The 26,066-nt window shown below is 35.4% G+C and overlaps 1 protein-coding gene and 1 pseudogene across 1 annotated transcript; one reads left to right on the forward strand and one right to left on the reverse strand.

Annotated features, from left to right (window-relative positions):
• Positions 1–524: 524 nt before the first annotated feature.
• On the forward strand, positions 525–8,356 carry LOC143609867 (AP-5 complex subunit mu-like). The gene is made up of 7 exons (XM_077084505.1): positions 525–623; positions 716–832; positions 1,357–1,668; positions 4,552–4,835; positions 6,395–7,287; positions 7,387–7,443; positions 7,519–8,356. Exons 1-7 carry the CDS (start codon positions 550–552, stop codon positions 7,636–7,638), a joined length of 1,857 nt encoding a protein of 618 aa, XP_076940620.1. The 5' UTR covers positions 525–549; the 3' UTR covers positions 7,639–8,356.
• A 104-nt stretch (positions 8,357–8,460) lies between these two features.
• LOC143609868 (putative protein phosphatase 2C 35) lies at positions 8,461–22,900 on the reverse strand (annotated as a pseudogene).
• Between the last annotated feature and the right edge of the window lie 3,166 nt (positions 22,901–26,066).

Consider the following 26,066-nt stretch of genomic DNA (forward strand, 5'->3'; position numbering starts at 1 on the left):
CAAAGAGACATAGTGATTGCATGTTTTGCTGTCCATAACTTTATAAGAAAATGCAATATCCATGATCAATTATTTTTGGACTATGATGAGAACACCATCTTTTCTAAAATACAAGGCGAAGAAAGTGATGGCGAGTTCGTTCACGACATAGAATGGGGTTCACAAGGTGTTGAGTATATGACTACTTTGCTTGACGAGATAACTACTCGACTAATTTCAAATTAATAAAATTAAAATTGTAAACAAAGTATTAATTTTTATTTGGATTTTAGTATGTTTCCATGAATTTTGAAGTAATGATGTGCAATTTGAATTTTCTATGATTTTTGTCTTTTCTTTTTATAATTATTTATCATTCGTAGTTTTAAACAAAAATATACATTTCATTCAGCATAAGAGTCATTTTTTAAAGTCGCCGTGGAGCTTTAAAAATATTATATTTAAGTTAAACAAGCCAAACAACATTGAAATGAAAGCTGTAGAACAAACAATCCATCCCTGGGTATCATCAATAAAACCCCTTTGGGCAGACAGAAATAGAAAGTAAGTATGGCGAGTAGTAGTTGCTGCAGCATTCGAGGTCTGTGGATCCTCAACAATCAAGACACCGTCGTCTTCTCAAGGTATCTATATCTCTCTAGGGTTTCATACATCCAATTCCTTGGCCTTATGTTCAGTTCTATACCTAACCAACCATTACTTTATCATTACTCAGGAGGTTTTCGGTGGTTGAGAGACGCTGGAGTGTTGCTGCTAAGCGAGAAAATGTCCTCTTCTCTCAACTTCCAACCGATTCAGAGCTCGCTGCTGCGTTTATCCAACGGAAAAAGAGGTTTTTATTTATTCATTTCACTTTGCACTCGCTACCACCAATAATATTTGACCGACACCGATTCCAGTGTTTTAAGTCTTAAATCAGTTCCTACTTGCAGCTACAATTGTTAGAGCATGTTTAAATTGCTATATATTAAAATTCCAGATATGATAACCGATATCTCAAATACGTCTACGGAAATTTAAAGTATATATATATATATATGTTGATTGACTGTAAACATAGGTGTAACGAACGGTTACATATATGCGTGAATAGTGTAATTTTTTATAGATGTAACGAACGTTAGTTAATCCACATATTCTTTTTATATTCATAGATGTAACTTGCATATAATGCATATGATTTTTTTAACAAGGTTATTGTTAAGCGGAGTTCTTTCGGGTTCTCGCAACTCAAGTGAGTTCTCAAAGTAACCATCCCCTACACACATTCATAATACATATAAATGTTTGTGTGTGTGTAACTGTAAGCTGTTCTTAGCGACATTTAACAGATTTGTGAGTTATGGCATAATGCAGGGAAGGGTCTGCTTGTGGGTATGGAATACGGGTCAAACAGTCAAATGAAGGCTCCGATTCATGGGTTGATGATCCAATTATGCGCCATATTGTAAGTCTTCATGTTAAGAAAGAGGAAAATGGGGAAGATCATACGTTATGGCCGCTTATTTTGCATACCAAAGGTCAATATTACATCCTTGTATTGCCCTTAGTTGAACCTGATCATTTGAAAGCATACAACACACTATGTATGAGGTCTGATTGTGGCAATGGTGTTGGAGTTGATGGAAATTTATCGTCACTCTTGCTTCAACTTCCTTGCATCACAGGGTATGGTAAGTTGTAGTTGCAGATTATTTTTTCTTGTCTATAGGATGTTGGTTTGTCTAGTAACTATAGCCTATATGTTTGCAGCCTCTAAAGATATTCCTGTTTTTTCCTGATACAATGAAATTTTGTTTACTGCCGCATTGATTGTTGCTTCGTCGTTGCTTCCTTTTTGGTTTCATTAAGTCTTACTGCTTTTGAATATATGGCTTTTCGTATGCTGTGTTTATCTTGAAATGCATAAGTGCATGACTGAAATTGATTAAAGTCCTTTAACCCAAGCATCTAATATTATATGTTAGTTCTTTTAGATGTTTATGGAGTAATTAAACATTGCTAATAACTATTCAGATGACTTCATTGACTATCACATCATCATACGTTTTCTTATAATGGTATGTCGAATTCTATCAATTCTTATGTCTAACTTGTAAGCAAACTAAAATAAAACTATTTTTTGGTGCATTAGGAATACATCAATACATATGATCATATGAATGTTTACACATGCTCAACTCCATATAAGGAAGGCAATTTAATCAAATCCCTAAAAGTCCTAAACTCCTGATACAACGTTACTATTGCAACTAACCTGACTCCGATGGCATGCCTTGGTGAGCACACAAGGTATTTGACTTTGGTATAATAGGTTCACAACTCTTCTTTGTTTAAGTAGGCACATTCCTTTTCAATTGAGATATTTTAATCTGAAGGTGGCGGAAGGTTAATCAGGCATCATGTGGTGGCGTTGATAGCCGAAAGACAAGGGCACATGCACCAATCAGCCGGTGTCCCGATGATTGAGTGTTATGTGTCTTATGTCCAAGGCTTGATTCAAAACTACTATCGAGCCGGGGGTCTCACCGGAAGCAGCCTCTCTATCCCTATGGGATAGAGGTAAGGCTGTCTACATCTTACCCTCCTCAGACCCTACCATAGCATTGCTATTGGTGGGATATACTGAGTACGATGATGATGATGATGATGTTGATATATTTTAATCTGAATAAGTATTTTAATGGGCTTAGATTCTTTATTTGAAAGCAAGTCCCAAGTAAAGGTTTCACTGTTTTGATTTCAACTTCATCACTTATTCACTTTTGGTAATCACTATATCATCACATACATAATAAATAAATTTCATTAAGAACTTGATGATATAAAGAAGTAAAAGTGCATTCAGATTTCGATACTAAGTGTCATGCAGCTCTTTGAAAGCCTTACTCAGTCACAATAGCACTAAATCTCCCGAACCATGCACATGGAGATTGCTTCAAGCAATACGACTGTTTGAACTTGTACATTTTCTTGGGCTCCAATAAGCAATGGCTCCTTGTACAGCTCTTCAAGTAAGTTTCTAAATGCAATAATCTGGTAAAGTGCCCAATTGCAACTAGTAGCAGTCTATCAAATAATATAAACAAACACAAGAAAGTTTTAGGATGAATTAGAAAAAGTTCTAAAATAGTCCACCCCACAGGTAGAAGTATAACCTTTATGAGTGAAACAAGATTTCAACTGAGCCGCAAAACCTGACTTTAACCACAAACACCCATTAACACTCTATAAGTCTAGAGCCCTTTTTACCAATACATATACTTAATATTCCTGTTAGCTAAGACAAGACTAGGCCTATGAAAACTTAAGGAAGGGATATGGAATCCTGAGATGCAACAAAGAACAATAAGGTGATAAATGATTGTCATTTATCCGTCCAGAGAACAGTCAGAATATCAAATGCCATTAGCTGATGAATAAGGATAAATTGGTTCCGGACGTGTAACCAAAGGATCTGTAGGAAATAAAAGGGAATGTTCTAGAAAAGTGACAATAGTAGACCAGGGTATTGTTTAACCTAGGGTAAAAACTGATGCAGTTTTGGAAGCGATCAATGGCTCAAGAAACTCATGATAATCAAAGACGATAAATCCAACCAAAGGTTCTAAGAACAAAGTTCTTTTATATTAAACTCAATCAAAAATTATTGAAAACGAAACAACCTTCAACCCTATTTATACTAAACTGAAAAGAGATAACATGGAAACACAATATACATAAAATAATAAAGCATAAAGTAACAATTTAAAATAGTTTAGTTAAGTCAAATGCTCCTGCATCAATAATATTGAGTCATTGACATCCTTTATGTATTCACAAATCACAAGTAATCCTAGAAAGCACACTTGTTTGACTGGACTAACTTTCACATATGAGGGACAAAATAATTGCAACCAAATAAGTGAGAATAGGAAGTACATGTTTTGTAAACAATGTGCGGTGAGGGATCTCAACGGGAACTGAAGGAGACATGATTAATGACGAAAACAAGCAATTGGACATTATTAACCGGAAGTGTTTGGACTAATAGAAAGGGAGAACTAGTTCTTTTATTTGGCTCTAGAGACGACAAATCAGAGTGACACAACTTTCTGGAGATGACACGTTCTAAATTTGTTAACATGGATAAAGGAGGATGTCCTAGGGTCATTAACTTGAGATGAGAAAACAAGCAGTGGACCTGGGCACTTGTGTTTGAGTATCCAGAGTGTACCAATAATTTGCTTCGTCATAAGCTCCTGAAAAGTAAACAATAATCTCGGAAGACCAAGATAGAACAACTTATAGCATGATTACTTTTGCTCTTCAACATTAAGTTAAAGGAGAAATCACGAAATCTACTAATCTTGGAAATGATAGGAACCAGGTGTTTAAAAGTTAATTTGGAAAGAAAAAAGTTAGGTTTTAAGTTGAAAAGTTGATATGATTATATATTCAAGTACATGTGTTTTGTAGTTCAGTAAACAAGTATCCATTTAGATGAGAAGACATGTGCTTAAAAACACTAGCTGTAAATACATTAAGAAGGTTTTATGTTTTCTTCTACAGTGCATTCATGGTGGCCCACGTTCTAGGCGACATAATAACATCAGATCTCCCAGAACCAGAAGTGGTTGTAAGTGCAGGACCTTCGGTTGGAGGCTTATTGGATTCTTTAACCGGAAGTATTGGCATCTCTGCCAGACCAAAACCCGTGGCACCGCCAGTTGCAGCTTCCACTAATTCCACTGCTATTGGCAGCGGCTCTGCCACATCAGAAGCTCCAAAAACTGCTCCTAGAAACCTTGACAAAGATGCACTTCGAAGCTTCATCAGCACTGCAATGCCCTTCGGTTGGTACACTTTTATATCTCAAAATTTTAATAATGCTTATTTTCGTCTCCAATATGTTCATCATTACATATAGCTCTGTGAATGAGCCCAGCTGAGACAGGTTGGGCTCGAGCTCAGAATATAAACGAATAACGAACTGAAAAGCTGAGCTCGATCTCAGTTTGTAACACATTCGAGCGGGCTTGTTCACTTTTTTTAAGAATTTATTTTTACTCATTGATATATAACAGAAACAATATAATTATATTTGCTTTCTTCTGAACTTTTTTTATATGTTATTTATTATACGGTTAGGTTCACTACAGACGTCCAAAAAATCTAAGAGCATCCACAACAACAAAAATCAACAAAACGCCACATCAGATTTCAAACTTTTCTAAAAAACTCACCTTCTTCCACAACAAACCTTTACAAACTGACACGTCATCACCTACCACTTTATATCTAATCAGATAAAAATACTTTAATAATATATCAAACTTTATATTTAATCAAATACTAATATACTTTTATAATATTATAATATATTAATGTGTATATTACCTAATCATCATCACCAAGAGAAACCTGCACCACACCTTTTCCCTTTCCATTTCCAGATTTGATGCATCTTCATCGACCTCTCGCCGGAAACTTTATTGATTCAAACCGTCGCCGGAGAACACAAATCAATCTACCCATAGATCAAATCGTAGTGGAGACGAAGATGGCTCTAACTGTATTTTGATTTCACTTGAATATGGATGGAAGGAGAAGATGTAAGTTTGTATGAAAGAGGGGGACCCACGCTCCATGTCCGTTGCAGGTTTGCAGAACCGGACCTGCAACACTCAATGTTCCACAACGGTGGCGTTCGGCTCCTTCCACGTCCGTCGGCTGCCACATCGGATCGGACCTCGGGGCAGGTAGCCCGTTGTGGATGCTCTAAGAACTTCAAGAACTCCCAACAATCAATCATATTATTTATTTTATTTTATGCATTTAATATTATTATAGTGTATTTTTGTCATTTACTATATTTAATTTTGTGATTACATATATGCAATTACAACTTTACATATGTGTAATAACCAACTTACATACACAGTGGCCAATTTTATAATTTCCATATATGTAATCATAAAGTTACATATAACAAATGACAAAACCATCCTCAAATTATGTTAAATATATAAAATAAATAATAAAAATGCTTGGTGGTTGAAAGTTCTTAAAACTATATAGAAATTTTGAAATGAAGCTAACCCTAAATATAGAAGGGAGAATCAAACTTATTTAAATTTTAAACATTTCCATGACTCTCTATTTACTTGAAAAAGGCGCTGAGCCTACAGGACTGTTCAGAAACTTTTTAAAAAGGAAGAGGTTTTTAAGGAACTTCTTTGCTCTAATCAAACAAAATTCAATTAAATTACGGAATAAGTACCAAGGATACACACACACACATATTGATATTTAGGGTTTAATTTAAACGAGTGAGCCACGAGCCGCCAGCTCGGTTTTTACAAATGAAAGTTTTGAACAACCCTAATTACATGCTACCTGTTTTAACATATAGGTACACCCTTGGATCTTAGCTACTCAAACCTTACTGCAATTCGGACCAATGGTTTCTCACCAACTGACGTACCTCCTGCAGACTGCAAACAACCCGCATGGAAACCGTATCTTTATAAAGGGAAACAGAGGCTGTTGTTCACAGTTCATGAGACCGTTAATGCAGCAATGTATGACCGGGATGAGATTCCCGATAGCTTATCAATCTGGGGTCAAGTTAATTGTCGGGCAGAGTTAGAGGGCCTGCCCGACATCCTCTTCCCACTGACTGGGTTAGACAGTAAACGGATCGAGATATTATCGTTCCACCCGTGCGCTCAAGTTCCTGAACAAGGCGGCGGTGATAAACAGGCCGTGATGTTTTCACCGCCACTTGGTAACTTTGTATTGTTACGGTACCAAGCTCCGTGCTCTATAGGTGTTCCAGTTAAGGGATTTTACCAGCTGTCAATGGTGTCGGAAAACGAAGGCGCGTTTTTGTTTAAATTGTCGTTAATGGAAGGTTATAAGGCACCGTTAACTATGGAATATTGTACAGTTACTATGCCTTTTCCGAGAAGAAAGGTGATTTCATTTGACGGGACACCTTCGATTGGTACGGTTTCGTATACGAAGCATTCAGTTGAATGGAAAATTATACCAAGTGGTCGGGGGGTGGGTGCGAAGAGTATTGAAGCGACGTTTCCGGGTACGGTTAAGTTTGGTCCGTGGAAAAGTCAAAGCTCGGGTGACTCAGGGTCTGGTCAAGGTGGTGATGAAGATAGTGATGTGGAAATTGAGCAGGGGAATAATATGGTTAACTTGGAGGAGTATTTGATGGAGAAAATGAATAAACAGCTTCCAGCTGTTGATTTAGAAGAACCGTTTTGCTGGCATGCGTATAACTACGCCAAGGTATATGAATTTAAGGTTTTATTTTTTTTTATTTTTATGTTTTTTAATCTAAGTTTGTTGGGTAGAGAAAACTATAGTTTATAAAATTGGCAATTTCAGGTTTCTTTTAAGATGGCAGGGACATCTTTCTCGGGGATAACGATAGATCCTAAATCTGTGAGTGTATCTGATTTAAGGTTAATTTATATTTTAGGAAAAATAAAAGGATACTGATGAGCAATTGATATGCAGGTAAACATTTTCCCATCTGTGAAGGTCCCTGTGGAGTATTCTACGCAGGTCCATTCTGGGGAGTATATCTTGTGGAATACATTAGGAAAATGTCAGGTTGCTGCTACACCACCAAACTGACAACTATTGCCCTGCAAATGTTTGACCGTGAGTTGCATGGTTTTTTTTTTCTTTATCGTATTGACATTGGGTTTATTCAAACTCGACTTAAGTGGCGTGGAACTTTTACTACTTTAATTTTGTTGATGCGTTTTCCTCAACATTTAGTTGTTTTTTTTCGTTGGTCACACTCTTGTCAAAATTTCATCCATATATAAAAGAACTCCAAAAAACATGTGATTTTGTTTGGTCATTCTTGAATTCCTTCAAAAGCATCTTATCTGCGGTTTATTAACGCTTTATGGTTAATTTTAGAAACAACTATGTTTGAGATATAAGAATCAAATGAAAATGTAACGATTATGTACAATGTTATCACATTTCCTAGCAGATCGGTCTTATTGTAATTGTCTTGCATTTTCAAGTCCAGGGTTGCATCATGTAGAGAACATGAGACTAAAATTGATCCACCCTCACACGCAAGTACGCATGTGTATATCTACCAGTAAATTAGTTTTAGAAAGCACGCATGTGGTTGCTTATTGGTTATGACTCGCAAAACATAGGGTGAAGAAAAGGCGAGTGAGGAGCACACAAACAGTTTGGGGTGTGGTTTTGAAGCATGCTTCTTGTAGAAAGGAAAGTTTTGTGCATGGGAATTTGTATGTATAGCTTTTATGTTCATTTGTTCATACACAATGGTGGGTCTCACGCCTCGGTGCCTTATCGCCTTGTCACATGCTTTTTAAAACGAAGATATATCGCCCATACCTTTTTAAAACCAGATACATCGCCCAATGTTGAGCCTAATTCATAGGAGGTGTATCTGATAACCCTAATGCCATCAAACATTAGCGTCATCTTACAACAAAATTCCATCTCTCGAATCCTTAAAATATCCACCTATGGTAACTAAACTAACAATAACACATAATGTTACAATGAACAAGGCTTGCAAAATATCATCTGGGTTGCTCAAAGGGCGGGTTCTGATCATTGTTTAACAAAACCTGGTGAAAATGTAGATTTTGTGAAAAATTGCTTCCAACCGACCGCCACATCTCTGACCGTGGTGGTGTAACATCCGGTTTCACTTCTGTCGGTTGGACATTACTACTGGTCCCACCTTCTTCACCACCATTTTTAACACCTGACTGTTGCAATCAGATTATTGTTTCTAAGTTGTCATCAGAATACAGTTATAAAAGAATAATTTGCAACTAACTGAAATGTTTATAACAATTCTCACATCGGGTAAGCCGTTAACATGTACAACAATAATGGTTATATCGTCCGTCCGATTCTCATGCTCTAACCATAATTTGTATGATTCTGCAGAAACCGCAGCACAGGCGCTCCTGGGATCCATGTATCTATCAACCTAGACAACATCAAATAAAAAACCGGCTTGTAAATAATGTTTTCTTTTAAGTAAAATAAGTTGGTGATTCCTGAGACGGCGCGGAATAATAAGGTTTTAAATTCATATCTAACCCGTTTAGATAAACAAGTTGTGTGACCTTTTGATCAGTTCCACTAAACAGGTTGACTAGTCAACCCAATCAGCTAAAAAAGGTCAAACCCACCAACCCCTATACGACCCGTTTACAATCGGCCAATCTGTTTAAGACGTTTACTTTACTTAAACAGGTCGACCCAATAACCCATTTACGACCCACTAAACCCATTTATTACAACCTTCCAACCTATTTAACACATTTACAACTTGATTATAACCTGTTTGCTTCCTGCCAATCTGTCAACCCGTTTGACTCGCTTATATAATGGAGTCAAGCCGGGTCATGTCCGGGTTGCACGATTTTAAGTGTATCCGAATCCTTAATATAAATAATAATAATAGGATTCATGTTCTGGTTAGATTGCAATTCTTAACACGACATGGAAATAACCAAGTTTGGGGTTGTTATATTAAACTCATTTACAAACACGTTGTGTTCAGGCTAACCTTTTTATCTCGCTAAACTAAATACATCAAATTCCAACCGATTTAATTAAACAAGTCAACCCACCAACCCGTTTAACCAATTTACTACAACCCTCTTAACTCGTTTAACACGTCTGCAACTTGATTGTAACTGTTTACTACCCGTTTAACCAATTTATTACAACCCTCCAACTCGTTTAACATATTTGCAACTTGATTATAACCGTTTATGACCCGTTAACCCATTTGAATAAATGGGTTAACGGGTCGTGTTCAGGTTTCACAACCTGACATGATTTACACCCCCGATAACAACGTACCATATCAACAACAGCTTGGCTCGATAAAAACTCAAACACGCCATCACTGGCGAGCACGAAAAACGGGTTATCAGCCGTGAGTTGAACCACCGAAACTTCTGGAACCGCCACAACACCAATCTTTTCAGCAATACTATCTCCGACACTACGTGTAAACGCGGTCCCGGGATACATTGCGTTCCGCATCCATAACCGTGGCGGATCACTCCCCGCATTCTCTTCGTCCCCCCACGATAGAACACTCGGGTCTTTCACCCCTTCAACCTGATCAACACTCAAAACTCTAGCCCCACACTCTTTCACCCTCTCACATTCATCTTTCCTAAAAGGGGTTTGATCTTGAGACAAATCTCGAGCCACAGCACGGCCATGATCACAGTTCTTGAACGAAATCACGGCCCGTGAATCACCCACATTGGCCACGAAAAGCTTGTCGCCGATCACAAGAACAGTAATTGCAGTCGTGCCACTCATGGAGTCATCGATTTCCGGGTTATCATGAAGCTCATTGTTCGTGACGGAAAAGGCGGAGTTAAAAGCTTTGACGGGATCTTCGATCAGTGTGTCGTCACTGCAAAGAGCCTCGACGAGTCTCGTTTTGACGAAAGTGGGGCAAGCAGCACTGCTTGCCCGAGTGGCCGTGACCGTCGAACACCCCGAAGAAATGGGCATTGGGGTTACCCTGAAGAGTGGTTCTAACGCAGAAAGAATCTTGGTTTTCTTTGTTAGGCGTGTCGGGATAGTAGCCACGGCGGGTGAGCACCGCGCACTCGAGTTTGAAATGATGTGAAGTGATTGGGACAACTTCTAACAGCTCATCTGCAGTTTTATCCTTTTTCCCTTTGAATTTGTTGCCGCCATCGACGGCGGCATTCTACGAGGACGGTACTTGCAGCAAACACCACCCGATTATCACAGAGGCGATTAGTCCCAAAAACCTGATTAAAATCTTAAACCAGTTTGTGAATGAAAACTTGACCCAGACACAAACAAATGCATGATGAAGAACCAAACCCTAGAAGCAACAGGGTGTTAATTTAATTGGATTTTTGTTTCTGATTATTCTTTGCCTCGTCAACGATGATTTCGATGCTCTTCAAATTGGTCTTTTCTTTTCTTTTCTTTTGTTGAACCCAATCAACATTTTTAAATTAGAGGGATCATGTCGGATCCGATAGTTCAAGGAAAATGAACATGAAACCAAAATTGAAGAAAACAAACAATGAATGAATTCACTTTGGTTGTAATAAAATTTATTTAAAATGTAAATGTATGAAATATAATCTTTTTCTTAATCATATTTAAATAAGAAAAAACAACGTTTAATAATTATTATTACTATAGAGTAATTAAGAAACTTAGCCAAGTCACTATTGGATCGCATCAAGTTTATGTTTATTTTCTCTTGAGATTTTTTTGTTTTATCTTGTTATGGTAATGATGTTACTGTATTCGCGTTAACTAACCGCTGCAATACTTGAGGCCGCTAATTAACGCTTGGTTTTTACTGATTGATCGTTGCTACGCCCGACCAACAACGCTGAGGGTTTACTCGATTGACCGCCGTAACACCAGGGATAGGCAGCGCTCGGATTTTACTAATGAAAAACCAACTATTCTTTTTATTTATTTATTTTTATGTTTTTTAAATATAAAAGTAAAAACAACAAAACCTCTCTTTTAAAGAGTTGACTAAACGTTGACAACAAAACCTAGGTATCTTACCGTCACCATATTACGTCACTTAAAATGTACGTATTTAATTAAAAGTTGTTAAATATATATGTAATTAGGAAAGTTGGTTCACAAAGTCTCTCACTGGGCAAACTGGCGAACCATTATTAGACCACATCAAATTGCAAATTTATGTGTCTTTTTTTTCCTTTTTTTTTCCTGATTTTTGTATTTGTTTAGTACCACAATGAACGTAATCGAAACCGACTGAATTCGAGTCGACTCACTGTTGCAACACACGAGACCGACAAGTAACGCTCGGGTTTTATTGATTGATCGCAACAGAGCCCGAGACTGACAACACTTGGGTTTTACTCGAATGACCGTCGTAACGCCCGAGACTAACATCGCTCGGGTTTTACCAATGCATTTGTTTAACCTAGCTTTTTAGAATGTAACCGAAACAAAGTGAATTCGTGTTGACTTATTGCCGCAAAGACCGGGGCCGACAACGCTCGAGTTTTACCGACGTCTGGGTTTTACCGACTCACCGCCGCAAAGACCGGGGCCGACGACGCTCGAGTTTTACGACACCCGGGATAAACCAATTTGATAAACGTTGCTCTAATATTTTATTTTTTTTAGGTGTTAATGTTTTTTTATATATTAATTTGAGGAATTTATTTTTTTAATTTTGATGGTTTTACCAACTTTGTTTATACAATATCGTAATGAATGTAACTGAAATCGATATAATCCGCATCGTCTCACCACTTCAACGCTTGGGACCGACAGCACCCGGGTTTTACTAACTCACCACCGCAACGCCCAGGACCGACAACACTCGAGTTTAACCGACCGAATATTGGATCCGATGGTATGAACATTTAATCAATTAGTATTCTAATTGTGTCTGTAAGAATTCATATGGAAGAACATATTTTCTATTAGGAAATATCTCATAGAATAGTAATCAACTTTCAAAAGTTTTCAAATTATGTCACTCATGGATATTTTTCTCAAATCGGGCCACTAAAATTTTAAATCGAGTCTCACCGATTTTGTAACACCCCGACCAAAGGCGGCGGAACATGCCGGGGTGCAACGTGATTGGACAAATACACAAGACACTATTTGAAGTGACGATATTTATTCAACACATTTTATTTCAACAAATCAATAACAACACATCTCGTTCATATAAACAAATAGTATTCATATTGTTCGTTTTACTAATACCCTAATAGTCTTGGTAACGTTTTCCGTCAAGCACTCGAGTCAACAAAAGTCAAACCTGTAACATTTCATAAAATAAAGTTTGTCAACACAAAGGTTGGTGAGCAATTCATAAGTTTGAGCATATAAGTATATAGTAATAAAAGCCACAAAACTTGTATACAAAACAATAAATAAAAGCAACAACTTGGATAAATTGACAATCGCTAATAGAATTACGTTAGCGCCACCTAGCTACAAGGGGTTGCCAAGTAGTCTAGGATTTAATAGAATATCGTTAATTGCATTACGTTAACGACACCGTGCTATAAGAGAATACCAGATAGATCACAGATTTATAGACTTCCCCCATGACTGAAAGCGATAAACACATAGGCACATAGCATAGAACACCAAATCAAGCAAGTATTTAAGTGATGTATACAATCACGTTTGTGGGTTTAAGATTCAAGTAAATAAAGCATTTAGTTTGATAAGTATGAAATGTCACCCCAAAACGAAAGATGGAAAAAGGGGTATGAAAGTACTCACCTCGATTGATGAACCTAGAAATAAATAGATAAATAAATGAAGCTCGAATGGTAAACGAACAGATCCAACTTGAAACGATAAACACCTTAGCTAAAATAAATAATGTAATATATATTAATGAACTTGAAACCGTAATGAAACTATATTGGAAAACATTGAACGAGGAGGTTCGGTTGTTAATCGGATTATCGGTTAATTTGTTAATGATTAAGGACTCATGCTAAATTGATAATTAAAATAAAATAATATTATTTTGTTGGGCTTTTTAAATAGCTAAACCAATATTAAAAGAAACAAGCCGGGTTTAAATCAGGAGTTCGGTTTTCATAAAAAAATGAATTGATAATATAGCTTATAATAATATTATTAATGATAAGATAGAAAAAATGATAATAAAAATTCTAAAAAGATATGTTATATATATATACATATATATAGATATATAAGATAATAATAATAACAGTAACTATTTCTAATAATATGAATATAGTATAATAATTATAACAATAATTATTATTAATAATACTAATATTAATAGTTATAGAATAGAAATCTTGGTATTAAATATAATGTTGTTGATAAAAAAATGGTAATAATAGTAAATAATATTGATAGTAATAATGATATCATACTCGAAATGGGTTCGATTTTTAAACGAGTTCACTAAATAAATATAATAATATTATTGCTAATAATAAATGATAAAAATATAATTTTAATAAATAATAATAATATGATCTTTAATAATATTGTTAAATTTAATATTTATAATAATAATGATAATAATAATAGTTTAATAATAATAATAATCTTGTTAATAATAATAATAATCACAATAATAATTTCTACTTAGTGATATTAGTATTAATTAGTGAAAATAAATTTGTTAAGTATATAAAACTAATAACACCAAAACCGGTCTAGGATGAGACCCGAACCCGAGACCTCTAGTTCAACAACTTGTGTATAACCAACCGAACCAAACTAACAATTGTTAAAATTAAACCCATAAGAAAATAGCATATCCATTTCCCGTGTGTTCATCTTTTCCCCAAATCAAAAATAACTCTATACCCAAACCGACTCATTTCAAAGTATATAACCAAATATATATAACCGGCTATTAACGAATTTAAATCTTTAATACGATATATGAAAATTAATAACATCGACACCCCAATATTAATTTACCTATAAACTGTTCCCGAGTCGTGAATTTATACCGGGAAGTAAATGAACCGAACCCGCTGGAGACGAAGCAACAGCAGTCGCCGGAAAACGAAGGCCGAGAGAGAGAGAGAGAGAGCTGTGGGAGAGAGATAACACGGGGAGAGAGGGAGAGAGAGAGATAGAGTGAGCCGAGAGAGATAGAAAGAGTGAGAGAGAGACGCGACAGCGAGAGGGAGGGAGAGAGTGATTCCGGCACACCGGTGGCCGGCCTTCCGGTCACCGGAAAACGATCCGAGGGGGAAAAGGCTGCCGAAAAGCCGAGAGGTAGTGGTGCGGGTGTGGTGGCCAGAGGCGGCTTCTCGTCGGAATTGGGGGTTCACCGGAAAACGGCAAACAAAGGGGAAAGAGGAGTGGTGGTGATGTTTGGGATGGTGGTGACGGCAGTGGCGGCCGGAGCTGGTGGCCGGAGGTAGTGGCGGCGGCGGCGGCCGGAAAACAAGAGAGAAAGAGGGAGGCTGAGTTTATGATGTTAATGGTAGGGTTAGGGTTTTGGGTTGGGTATATATGTAGGCATATTTTCATAACAGCCCCCTCAAGTTTTAATGAATGTTTTAAACGAGCTTAAAGGTTTGTACAACTCGTAACGACTTTACGAAAATCGTTTTGAACCCTTTATGATTTTCTTAACGATAGTATAACATGACAAACATCGGTTTATTTATGGTCGAGGTAGATTATAATATTATATAATAAATAAATAAGGTTCTAAAATGTTGAGTTGGGTTTACGTATTAAAAGTTTACAAAAACGAACATAATTCGAGATCTGAATTTGACGGATGTCACAGATTTTTTTTGTATGTCAAGAAAGAAATGGAGGATAAGATGTGAGGGTCAGAATTTGCAATATATGTAGTTAAATTTAAAAATTTAACAAAAAAGTTAATTATATTAAAATTCAAATATAAAAAATAAAATCCACGTCGTCACACAACATCAACATAAAAAAACAGATAAAAAGATTTCTTATGTGAAACATAAAAGAAAAACGCTAAAAAAACATGTTAAAACATTTAGTTTAATAAATGGATTACTCTATAGAATGGTATCAAAGTTTTGAAATTATTCCAATTAAGTCACTTATAAAATATTTTGTTTCAATTTGATCACTAAAGTTTCTTTTTTGTTCTAATCCTATATATTATACATAGATAGCATGTTATGTAGGTTTTTTTTTTAATTTTTAAATAGTTTGACATTGCAAAATAGTTTTTTTTTAAAATTGACAAAACTAGTAAATAATGAGAAAAAAAAAATTAATTGTGATAAAATGCAAAAAAAAAAAAATTAAAGTAAAATAAATTTGAAAATTAAAAAAAAGTAAGTTTTTTTTAAGATGATTATTATTATTATTATTATTATTATTTGCAGTTTTTCTCAATTTTAAATTTATTTTTCTTAATTTTTAAAAATATTTTGCAATGTCAAACTATTTAAAAATAAAAAAAACCTACTTGACCTGCTATTCAGTTAAAATATCTAGAATTAGAACAAAAAAAAAACTTTTTTGACCTGATTGGAACAAAAGATTTTATGAGTGACTTGATTGTGACAGTTTCAAAACTTGGTTACTATTCTATAGAGTTGCCCCAATAATAAAATATAAAAGTTGAGTGGCTTAACTGGAACACTTTTTAAAGTTGAGTGACCTAATTGAAACACTTTTGAAACTTGGTTAGTATTTTATGAAATTGCCCCTTTTTATTATATTCAATTGATTACAAATTAGATTGCTCCCTCTCATTGTTAGCTCATCTTCTCTGTTTTTAGTACACAACATTTTTACAGAGGTGCGCAAAGTGTTGATGAGTCTGAGGGTGATAGCGACCTAATTGAAACACTTTTGAAACTTAGTAACTATTTTACGAAATTGCCCCGTTCTATTATAATCAATTTATTACAAATTAGATTGCTCCCCCCTAATTTTTAGCTCATCTTCTCTGTTATTAGTACACAATATATTTACAGAGGTGCACAAAGTGTTGATGAGTCTAAGGGTGATAATGACCTAATTGAAACACTTTTAAAATTTGGTTACTATTTTATAAAATTGCCCTTTAGTATTATAATCAATTGATTACAAATTAGATTGCCCCCCCCTATTTTAGCTCATCTTCTCTGTTTTTAGTACACAATATTTTTACAAAGGTGCGAAAAGTGATGATGAGTCTGAGGGTGATAGTGACAGTTAATAGAGGGTTTACAAGCAACTGAAAAAACGAAAATTTTCTAAACAATTAATAAATTAAAATATCATCTAAACTATTGATATCTTGTAATAAATGATGATGATCATCAGTGTTTGTCTGATTATTCAGTAGTTTCCCAATCAGTCCTTTAGAAGACTTCAGTTGTTTGTTGATCCATAGTTTGTCTATCAGTTCTTTAGGAGTAATATTCTTATTCTTCATTTATTATGGTGGAGAACAACTGATACTAATAAGTTGTTTTATAACATTCGTTAAATTTTTAAACTTGAAAACTCGACCCGTTTAAATTTTTGGATCTTCTTTTAATTTCTTAATTTAATCTTCAACATTATTTTACTTATGTTATACTTTAATCAACGTCTAGGGGTTAAAATTGTCAATTTCTAAGCTTTCTGTGAAAACTTGTTCTTTACGTAATCACATGATCACATTTACCAAAGTTCTCATTCATCATCTATATTATTATTATTATTATTATTACTGAATAATTAAGTATTCATTTCAAGTTATTAACATACTTGAATCTATATTAATTTCATTGTTCATATGTGTAATCGTTAATTTGACACGATAACTGGGTATGTCTAGATCAATATTTTAACATGTAAATAATTATGGTCATCTTAAATTAATTTTTATCCTAAATATTTTACTTGCCATATTTTATTAATAGAAAAACATCTTTTTAGCATATTTCAAACACAACTTTCTCTTCAAATCTTACCGACTTAACCCACGTCTAATCATAATTATAAATACCCTCATTTTCATTTTATATTCTTTGCTCATTCATCTCTTTTTCTCTCTCTAAAACATTCCTACATGTAAGGCTTTATTTATGTTATTCATTTTCATCATATTTTTTTTGTTCTCTCTTGTTTTTCTTTTTGTTTATCATGGTTATAAAATCATCATATAATCATGTCAAGGATCCCACATAATCAGTACACCATGGTGTGCGCTGTGAAGGAGACAAAGAACTAAAGGTTGTAAGATGATCTTTAGTGGTCACACCTTCACTTGAGGTTTTTGTTTTGTTTAATTTATTATAATTCACGAACCATAAGGATTTTGATGATAAATGACCAATAATATTGTATATATCATACCACAAGTGTTTCATAATTGTTCTTCATCAAAATTTATTACAAAGCATCAAGAACATTGATTTACAATGTTCCAGATCTGACAACAAAATTGTTCGACAAAGGTTGAGCAATAACTTGGTCATAACAAATTGGAACGATGCAAGGCCAAAACCTATCATTAATTTTAGTGAGTTACAATTTAAATACTATTTATTTGTATTTTTGTTCTTCGTATGCCTTCACAATCATTATTTTAAAATAATTGCACAGATATGCACCCTTTTAGAAGAATGGTTGTTTCAGCTAATCTTAGGTCCGGATCTAACCAAAATTTCTGAATGAAAGTTGTTCCTAACACATCGAATTAGTTGACTGGAGTTTTTTTTATAATTATTGGGAATTTTATCATATATGTTTATAATTTATCTATTATGGGTCAGCAAGCTATCCAATTCTGTTATCATTTTTCTGTTCCTTTTTTAAGTACAAGTTATTATATCATATAACATTATAATCCTTAGTTAATTATTCGTCAAACACAAACTAAAACTAGTCTTATTTCTTTTATTTAGGGCTTTCATGTTAGGACATTCACACGCTTAACCAAGATTTTAATCTTTTTAGCCCACTAAATTCAAGGTGAGTTTACAAACCCCTTTTTCATCTTTTATATATTTTGGAGGTAGCATATATACCTTATGTATTATTCAATTTTTTATTACCACATCTATTCAAAACACAATTCAATTTATACTTATGTGTGATTATTGCATGCTCTATGATTATACTGTATGTGCTTAAGTGTTTATTTTATTGTTTGATGGTTTGGTATCTCATCCTCATCTGTTCTCATCTATTATGATCATACATTTACCCAAGTACATTGATTTTGTATCAATTGGAATGAATCCTCATCTATTTACTTGTTTACATTTTCATAAGAATTATAATGCTCATCATTGACCTATGAATTGTTATTTTTATCTGTATATATGTAACTTAAACTTATGTATTCTCATCAACATTTGTGTTAACAAAAATCTATTTTTATACATGCTACATGTTCAAGTATTTGATGTTATATAGATTGAAGATAGTTAGTTTGGCCTTAGGGTATTTATTAAAAAATATAAACGAATGATATAATTCATTAAGTTATTGTAATTGTGTATTTTTTTATATTAATGATTAAATAATTATTATCACTTTAATTAGTGTCTTTTGAGCTGTTGTTCGATCAATACGTTACGCCCCGACATGTTCGCCACTTTTGGTCGGGGTGTGACATATTGGTATCAGAGCCGAAGGCTATAATATAGGTCGTTAGGCATAACGACCTAGTAGCATGCTTAGGGTCCCTATACATGATATGCCTTTACGTGCTTGCACCATAATTTATATTATTGATTGTCGTAGCTTAAATATTATTTAATGTTTGATATTATTCTAGTACATAAAAACACACACTATTCCAAGGCTGTGCCTTATCTCAAAATATATTTTTTCTCTGAAAAAAATATTTTTTTTTCTCAAACCGTGGTTGTTATTTAGTTAAAATATTCCTTAAAAAACCCACCTTTTTACTCCCCTTTTTTGAAGATGATTCGTGTGAAGGATATGTAGTAACTGGAAAGGGGACACGCTTTTTCTTCGAACCCTTGACACCAAGGCCTGCAAGCCTAAGGAAATGCAATGCACATAAATCTCAGTCAACTACGAGACCCGGTTGCTTTCCTATAGGGTTCGGTGAGGCTGTGAAATCTATTGTTCGGTGAGGCTTGCAAGCCTAAGGAAATGCAATGCTCATAAATCTCAGTCAACTACTAACCTCAATGTATCAAATGTGATCATGTTACGATCACATACCTTAATTATAACCGAATTCACGGTGGTTCATGGCTAACCTCGGTTTTTCCTTATGTTGTTTTAGTTGAATGTATGGGTGGAAAAATCCATGGGTGATACAAGATACCCTAACCACGCCCTCCTCTCAATTCTAATTGATTTTAAATCTGTTGTTGAAATTTAAGCCATGGTGTTACGAAAATATTCAACAGTGAGATTTTTGTATTAATTTTTTATTTTTGTTATGAATTTTAATTTTCTCATTTTATTGGTACAAGCTCATGGTAATTCATGCACATCTCAAACTTAAAATTTTTTTAATGTTTTAATTAATTATCAACCTCCTCAATACTCCAAGTTCAGGTTATTAAAATCTGCATTTTGTATCCTCACGAAGATTTTGCAAAAAAAAAGACCTTAAAGTTACATTATGTACCTAAAACCTATTAAATTTTCATATTCCGTCCTTGTAGCACGTCTTCCTCCCGTCGAGCCCATCGTCGCACTAGTAACTTAGGCCATAGTATGTTCTCCCTCATTGCTAAGGGAATTGTGGAATCCCTTCCAACAATCATTTCCCAGCTTCAAACCGTGAATGCCGCTACCGCACCCGTAAATCCAAACCCAATTGCTTTCTCCTTCAAATAATTCACGAATGCTAACTCGCCTAAATACGTTGGGGCCGAGGGTGCTACCATCATCCTCCAATGGTTCGAGCGGATGGAAAGCGTGTTCCTTCATTGTGCATGTGTAGAAGATAAGAAAACCACCTACGCCTTGAGTATCTTTGAACTAGGCCCCTCACTTGGTGGAATAATTAAATGCACTCTCTTGGGGCTGAGGTTGTCATGGCCTTGTCATGGGCGGATCTCAAGAAGCTCATGCTCAAAAAATTTTTATTTGAAATACGAGCTCCAGAAGTTGGAAGACGAATTTTTTAATTTAAAGCAAGAATGTAAGTCCAGTAGATGGATCTTTCAATAAGATATCAAGTAAACATATTGTTAGGCAGAAACTAACTACGTGGTGATTCAAGAAAAAAGATGAAGTAAAGACGATGAACAAGGTAGTATCACTTCAAAGCAAACGTATATTACGTCGTGTTCTTAAATCCCTTGAACAGAACTGATTAAAATGTTGTAAAACCACGGATTAATCAAGATCTATAACACTTTAAACCTAGATCTAAACCGTAATTGAATCTAGTTCATGATTACTCTTAGTTAGCTTATATCTTATATATTAGGTGTATTATGTATATGATATTAATAGATTAAACGAAGCTTTTGAACGAGAGAAGATTTTGACAAAGTGTCGATACTTTAAATCAAAAACTTAAATTATGCAGAGGACTAAGCCTCTATATATAGACGATTGATCTAATTCGTTACACATCCCGTAACGAATTAGAGTCCAGTTCGTTAACATTACAGACTCGATAAGGAAACGTAACGAATCACTTGATTCGTTGTGCCCCATTCGTCAATATTCCATGACGAATGGGAACATACATAACGAACTACAAGCCCATTCGTTAAACATCCTTAACGAATGGGTGTTACATTAAACAAACTGGCTAGTTCGTTAAACATCCTTAACGAACTAGCCTTACATTAACAAACTAACTTAATAACATAAGTGTCTTTTTCATAATAATAATAATAAATACAAAGACGATAAATACAAAGACTCGAGACGCCAAAACCGTGCACTAACAGACACCACCTCGTCTTGAGCTCTTTGTCTTGTCTTTAATTTATTTAAGCGCTTAGTTTTCCAATCCCGACAGCTATGGATTCCGTACTCATGACACACACGAACGACACGTTGAAACCGCATCGCGCGCTTATAGTTTTCACGGCCCTCTATCAATATTTTATTCTTGAACAACACGTCGTTATCAGTCTCAGTCAAATTCACGAGCCACATTGGATCAATAATCTTAATTAGCTCGGTCATTAAGCCCTTCCCCAATAAAATAACGGCCTCGCCAGTACGAGTATCATAATACCAACGGTTGAAAGATAAATGAATATGCTGACTGAGCGTCTTGACTGGTACATGCTTCATCGTCTTTGGCGGTTTAACCTTAAGCACGAGCTTCCTCCAACCCGTTCTTGGATCTATCTCGTCAATACGTTTACGGATTGGAATCTACGGCTTAAAGAATTTAAACCCGTGGTTACCTCGAAGAGCAAATGTCGATGAAACCATTCTGCTCAACGATTTCCACCATGCTTTATGAAAGGTCGACACCTGAGGGTTTGTACATCCCAACGCGGTAATGAGAGAACGTCAGTAATGTTTTCATAATACTGGACGCCGTTCTCCCATTTAACAATACAGACCTTTAAGTCAGAATCATACAACCATGAAATAATATCACCTCACACTTTTGACACGGCTTTAAATGAAGTCATCTGATTGGCTTAAGCAAGTGCAACAACTTCCACTTTAGCTCTTTATCTACGTACCTGTATGCCCAATAATCTTATGTGCCCGTTTGCTCTGATACTTGAACCATTCAACAATATCATCAACCTACGGATTAGGCTCCGAGTCAAATCTTGTGTCAATGCCCTTACCCTTTGATACTTTCTCCAAATGATCTTCGGCTGCTTTAACATTTTCTTCAGTAAATACAGGAGCACCCTGATCAACATTTGATCGTTGAAATAGATAAGGATATTCCTCAGCCGTCACGTCCTCAATCTCGACCACCTCATCTTCATAAATAAACGACGTGTTCATCGGAATCGTCGTATCATTCAAGACTTCCTCGTCGTTCTCAACCTCCACATCATTCTCGGTCTATAACACGTCAAATTCTTCATCATTTACGCCCAGCAGTATAGAAATCTGCTCTCGTGTCAAGGGCCGATCAACAAATTGTCCCGCTTCTATCTCATCATCATTCAAAATGCTCCTAACCACCCCCCCCCCCCCCCGTATTATCCATAAATATAACAGTATTAGCCTTTATCGACTCAATAGGTTTTACATTCGTTGAGTCCTGATAAACGACCAACTGTTTATCCAAATCACCAGCAGCACTCGTACCCACAGCAGAAGATGAACCGTGAGCTTGTTTCGGCTCACTACCTCTGGCACCCGAGGCATCAGGATCATCTTCATCATTTTTTAGATTCTTTAATGCATCGTCTATACATGTAAGATGCAGAATGAGATCCTCTTGTTCTTTCATCTTCACCCCCTGAGCGGTAACAATCTCACGGAGGGCTTTGGTCTCCTTTTGACAGAAGGGGACATAGCTCATCAGCTTTCATTGATTGTCCAGCATACGCTCTTGAGCCAGATGGTTAGCAGCCATCTGATTTTCATAGAGATGAAGCAGACTCAAGAGCATGTTCATCTGATTCTCCTGAGGCATAGCATGAAATGATGGAGGCACCGGCTGAACAGGACCTTGAGGAAGATTAAGCCTCATGAATCAAATATCCATAGGCGGTGGTGACATCATCGTCGGTGTTGGTGAAACCACTGATGTAGCAGCAGTAAGCCTTGGTAATGTAGATAAAACAGATTGCAGAATCATACCAAGCCTAGGATCTGAAGTGAATGTAGTCGTCAATGTAAGTTCCGGGGTGCTAGTAGTAAGCGGCACCGCCGGTCTGTGAATAACAGACGACCTTGGAGGCTGAACTCCAAATGATACAGTAGCACCTTCATTCACTCGTCGTTTAGATGGCTCTCCACTAGTCACCTCTTTCCCCTTACGCTTACGTTGAGTAGCTTGAGTAGCAGCTGCCTCAACTTCAGTACGATGTTGGTGATCATCCCCACCTTCATCACCATCATTACCGTCATTCCCACCTGTTTCCTCTTCACGCTCATAATCCGAATCATCATGGATCCAACGATCATCAGAAGGACATATATAATCAGGATTAGCTAGATGATCAATCATGCGTTTGTTCTTGGAAGATCTTGTCTATAAACTTTCATACGCTTGATGGTATCAGCTGTCACGTGCTCCAATTTTAGCACATCATCCACTAACGTCTGATCAATCACCAAATCTGGAATCAGGTCCTGGACAATCAGCTGGATAAAGTGAGGATTCATCAAGAATTTCTTGCGTCGATTCACTACAAGACAATTCTCTTGGAGATGATAAAAGATCATCTCAGGATAGTTGAAGGGCTTGTTCAAAATCAATGCTACAAAAGCTGATTGCTACATAATACAAAACTCTTCGAAGCCACCCTTCCGTCCACCAAGGCAATGAATTAAAACGTGTAGTAGGTACTTGTATGTTGGACACAAGTACGCCTTGTTATACATGTACTTGTCCAGCTCGCCAGAATAAAACACACGATTAAATAATCCTCGAATCAAATCCTGATCAAACTCACACGGGTTATCCATGTTATCTACAAACTGTAGCACTCGTCTGATCACTCCACTAGTAGTAATAATAGGCTTCCTATTGATTTCAGCTACAATATGGTTCTCGGCTTCAACGTAACGTGCCGAGTTCCAGAATTGATGAACAATGCTGAAATGAACAGTCGGTCTCGCCGTTACAGCATAACGAACGATAGACCGTTTGATAAAAGCCAATACGTCACCAAACACATCCTCGTCAGCAAAATTCGTACCGACATAAGCACATATGTTATGCTTCTTGTCGTACGGAAGCAACAGAAGATCCTGCTCTTGTTGTTGTTGTTGTGGCTCAGCAGTAGGAGGATCTTGAACAATACTGTCAGCCATAACTAATAAAAATAAATAAACCCGAGACTTAGTAAAACGAATAATAAAGTGAAAAGAATTTAGAACTTTATTTTATAATAATTTAAAATGTCATTCGTTAGATATTCTGATTTTTAATAACGAACTGATGTTAAGTTATAACGAATTGATTAATTCGTTAACATGTAAATTATACGAATTAGTCATAACGAACCAATGGTTAAAAAATAACGAATTAAGGAACGAATGAGTAGTGATTCGTTATCATTTTCACGAACTTAGTAACGAATTGAACACGAAGCATTTTCAATTCGTTACCCTATAACGAATGGCCACCAATAAAGCTTAATGTTTGACTAATTAGAGTACCAAGTCAAAATTAACAAGAACACTAAAAGTCAAAGTTCAAATCTGGAATCAGTTACCACATAATCTACATTGTAAACCCGAACCGATGATCCTAACGATCTCGGAAACACATCGATAGTTTATTCATGTTGTCCATTTAGGCTAAATAATGTTGTAAATTAGGTAAATTGCAGTTTATATGTATAAGTTAAAACCGGACAAACAAACTATCAATTGACCCCTTAAATGTTCATCTAATCTGACGAAAATCATTACACAATGATCCTCATTACCTTGCGATTCAGAAATAATGATCAAAATAAGGTTTCGTTAAGGTTGGGTATTCTGGAAAAATTGGGCAGAGTAACCTTGCTTAAGGGTGAAGGAGATGATCAGTGAATGAAGACGAATGGTCTTCACAATTCCCTATAAGTAACGAGTTGACACAGTTTCCAAGGTAACGAATCATCTGATTCGTCGATTTTGAAATAACGAATCAGTTGCTTCGTTATCCACATTTGGAACACATGGCACACGAATTCATTAAATAATTAACACGAATCAATAACGAAGTAGCATAAATTTGTGCTTAGTTTGTGCTTAATTCGTTAAGTTATGGATGATGAATTAAGGTCATTCGTTACAGAGTGGCGGAAGCGAATTAGCTAACGAATTGAAGTAATTCGTTATAAATGACCCGATTCGTTAGTCATGAGTAACGAATTACATTTATTTAATTTTAAATTGAATAAATTAATAAATTAAATAAAAGAATAAAAGAATAGTTAAATCAATAAATAAATCAACGAAATTCCGTATCCCGAAGATCTTATAACTTAAAAATCTTACCCAACATGATAAGACGAAATACTTTAACGTGTTTTACGCTTAAACGCATAACTTAAAGGAATTAAATAAAATGTAAATGAAAAAGTAAAATCTTTTAGGTATTTTGTACTTTTGTTTCAAAATATTTACATGTAAAATATCCGAAAATAAAACATAAAGCAGAAAATAAAATATTTTTGTGTTTTTGTATGTTTTTCTAGAGCAGTACATATTTTTGGATTTTTGGTGAGTTTAAGCAGAGAATCATATTGAACAAATTGCCCTTCCATCAGAGTTTTATATTTCAGTGATATTATGACTGGCGTTAAGTCGGTCATTGATATTGTTGTCCACTTAAATCTTATAACAAACTTTCAAGCGTTTTTTGATATGATTAACTGTTCAATTAGAGCACAGAATATCAGAAACTATCAGCCTCTAATCTCGGTTCAAGCTTAATTTGATTTATACCGTATCAC

Source organism: Bidens hawaiensis, unplaced genomic scaffold (assembly GCF_021521415.1).
Source record: "Bidens hawaiensis isolate Kalapana, Puna unplaced genomic scaffold, B.hawaiensis_p1.1 tig00017282_1, whole genome shotgun sequence".
Lineage (NCBI taxonomy): Eukaryota > Viridiplantae > Streptophyta > Magnoliopsida > Asterales > Asteraceae > Bidens > Bidens hawaiensis.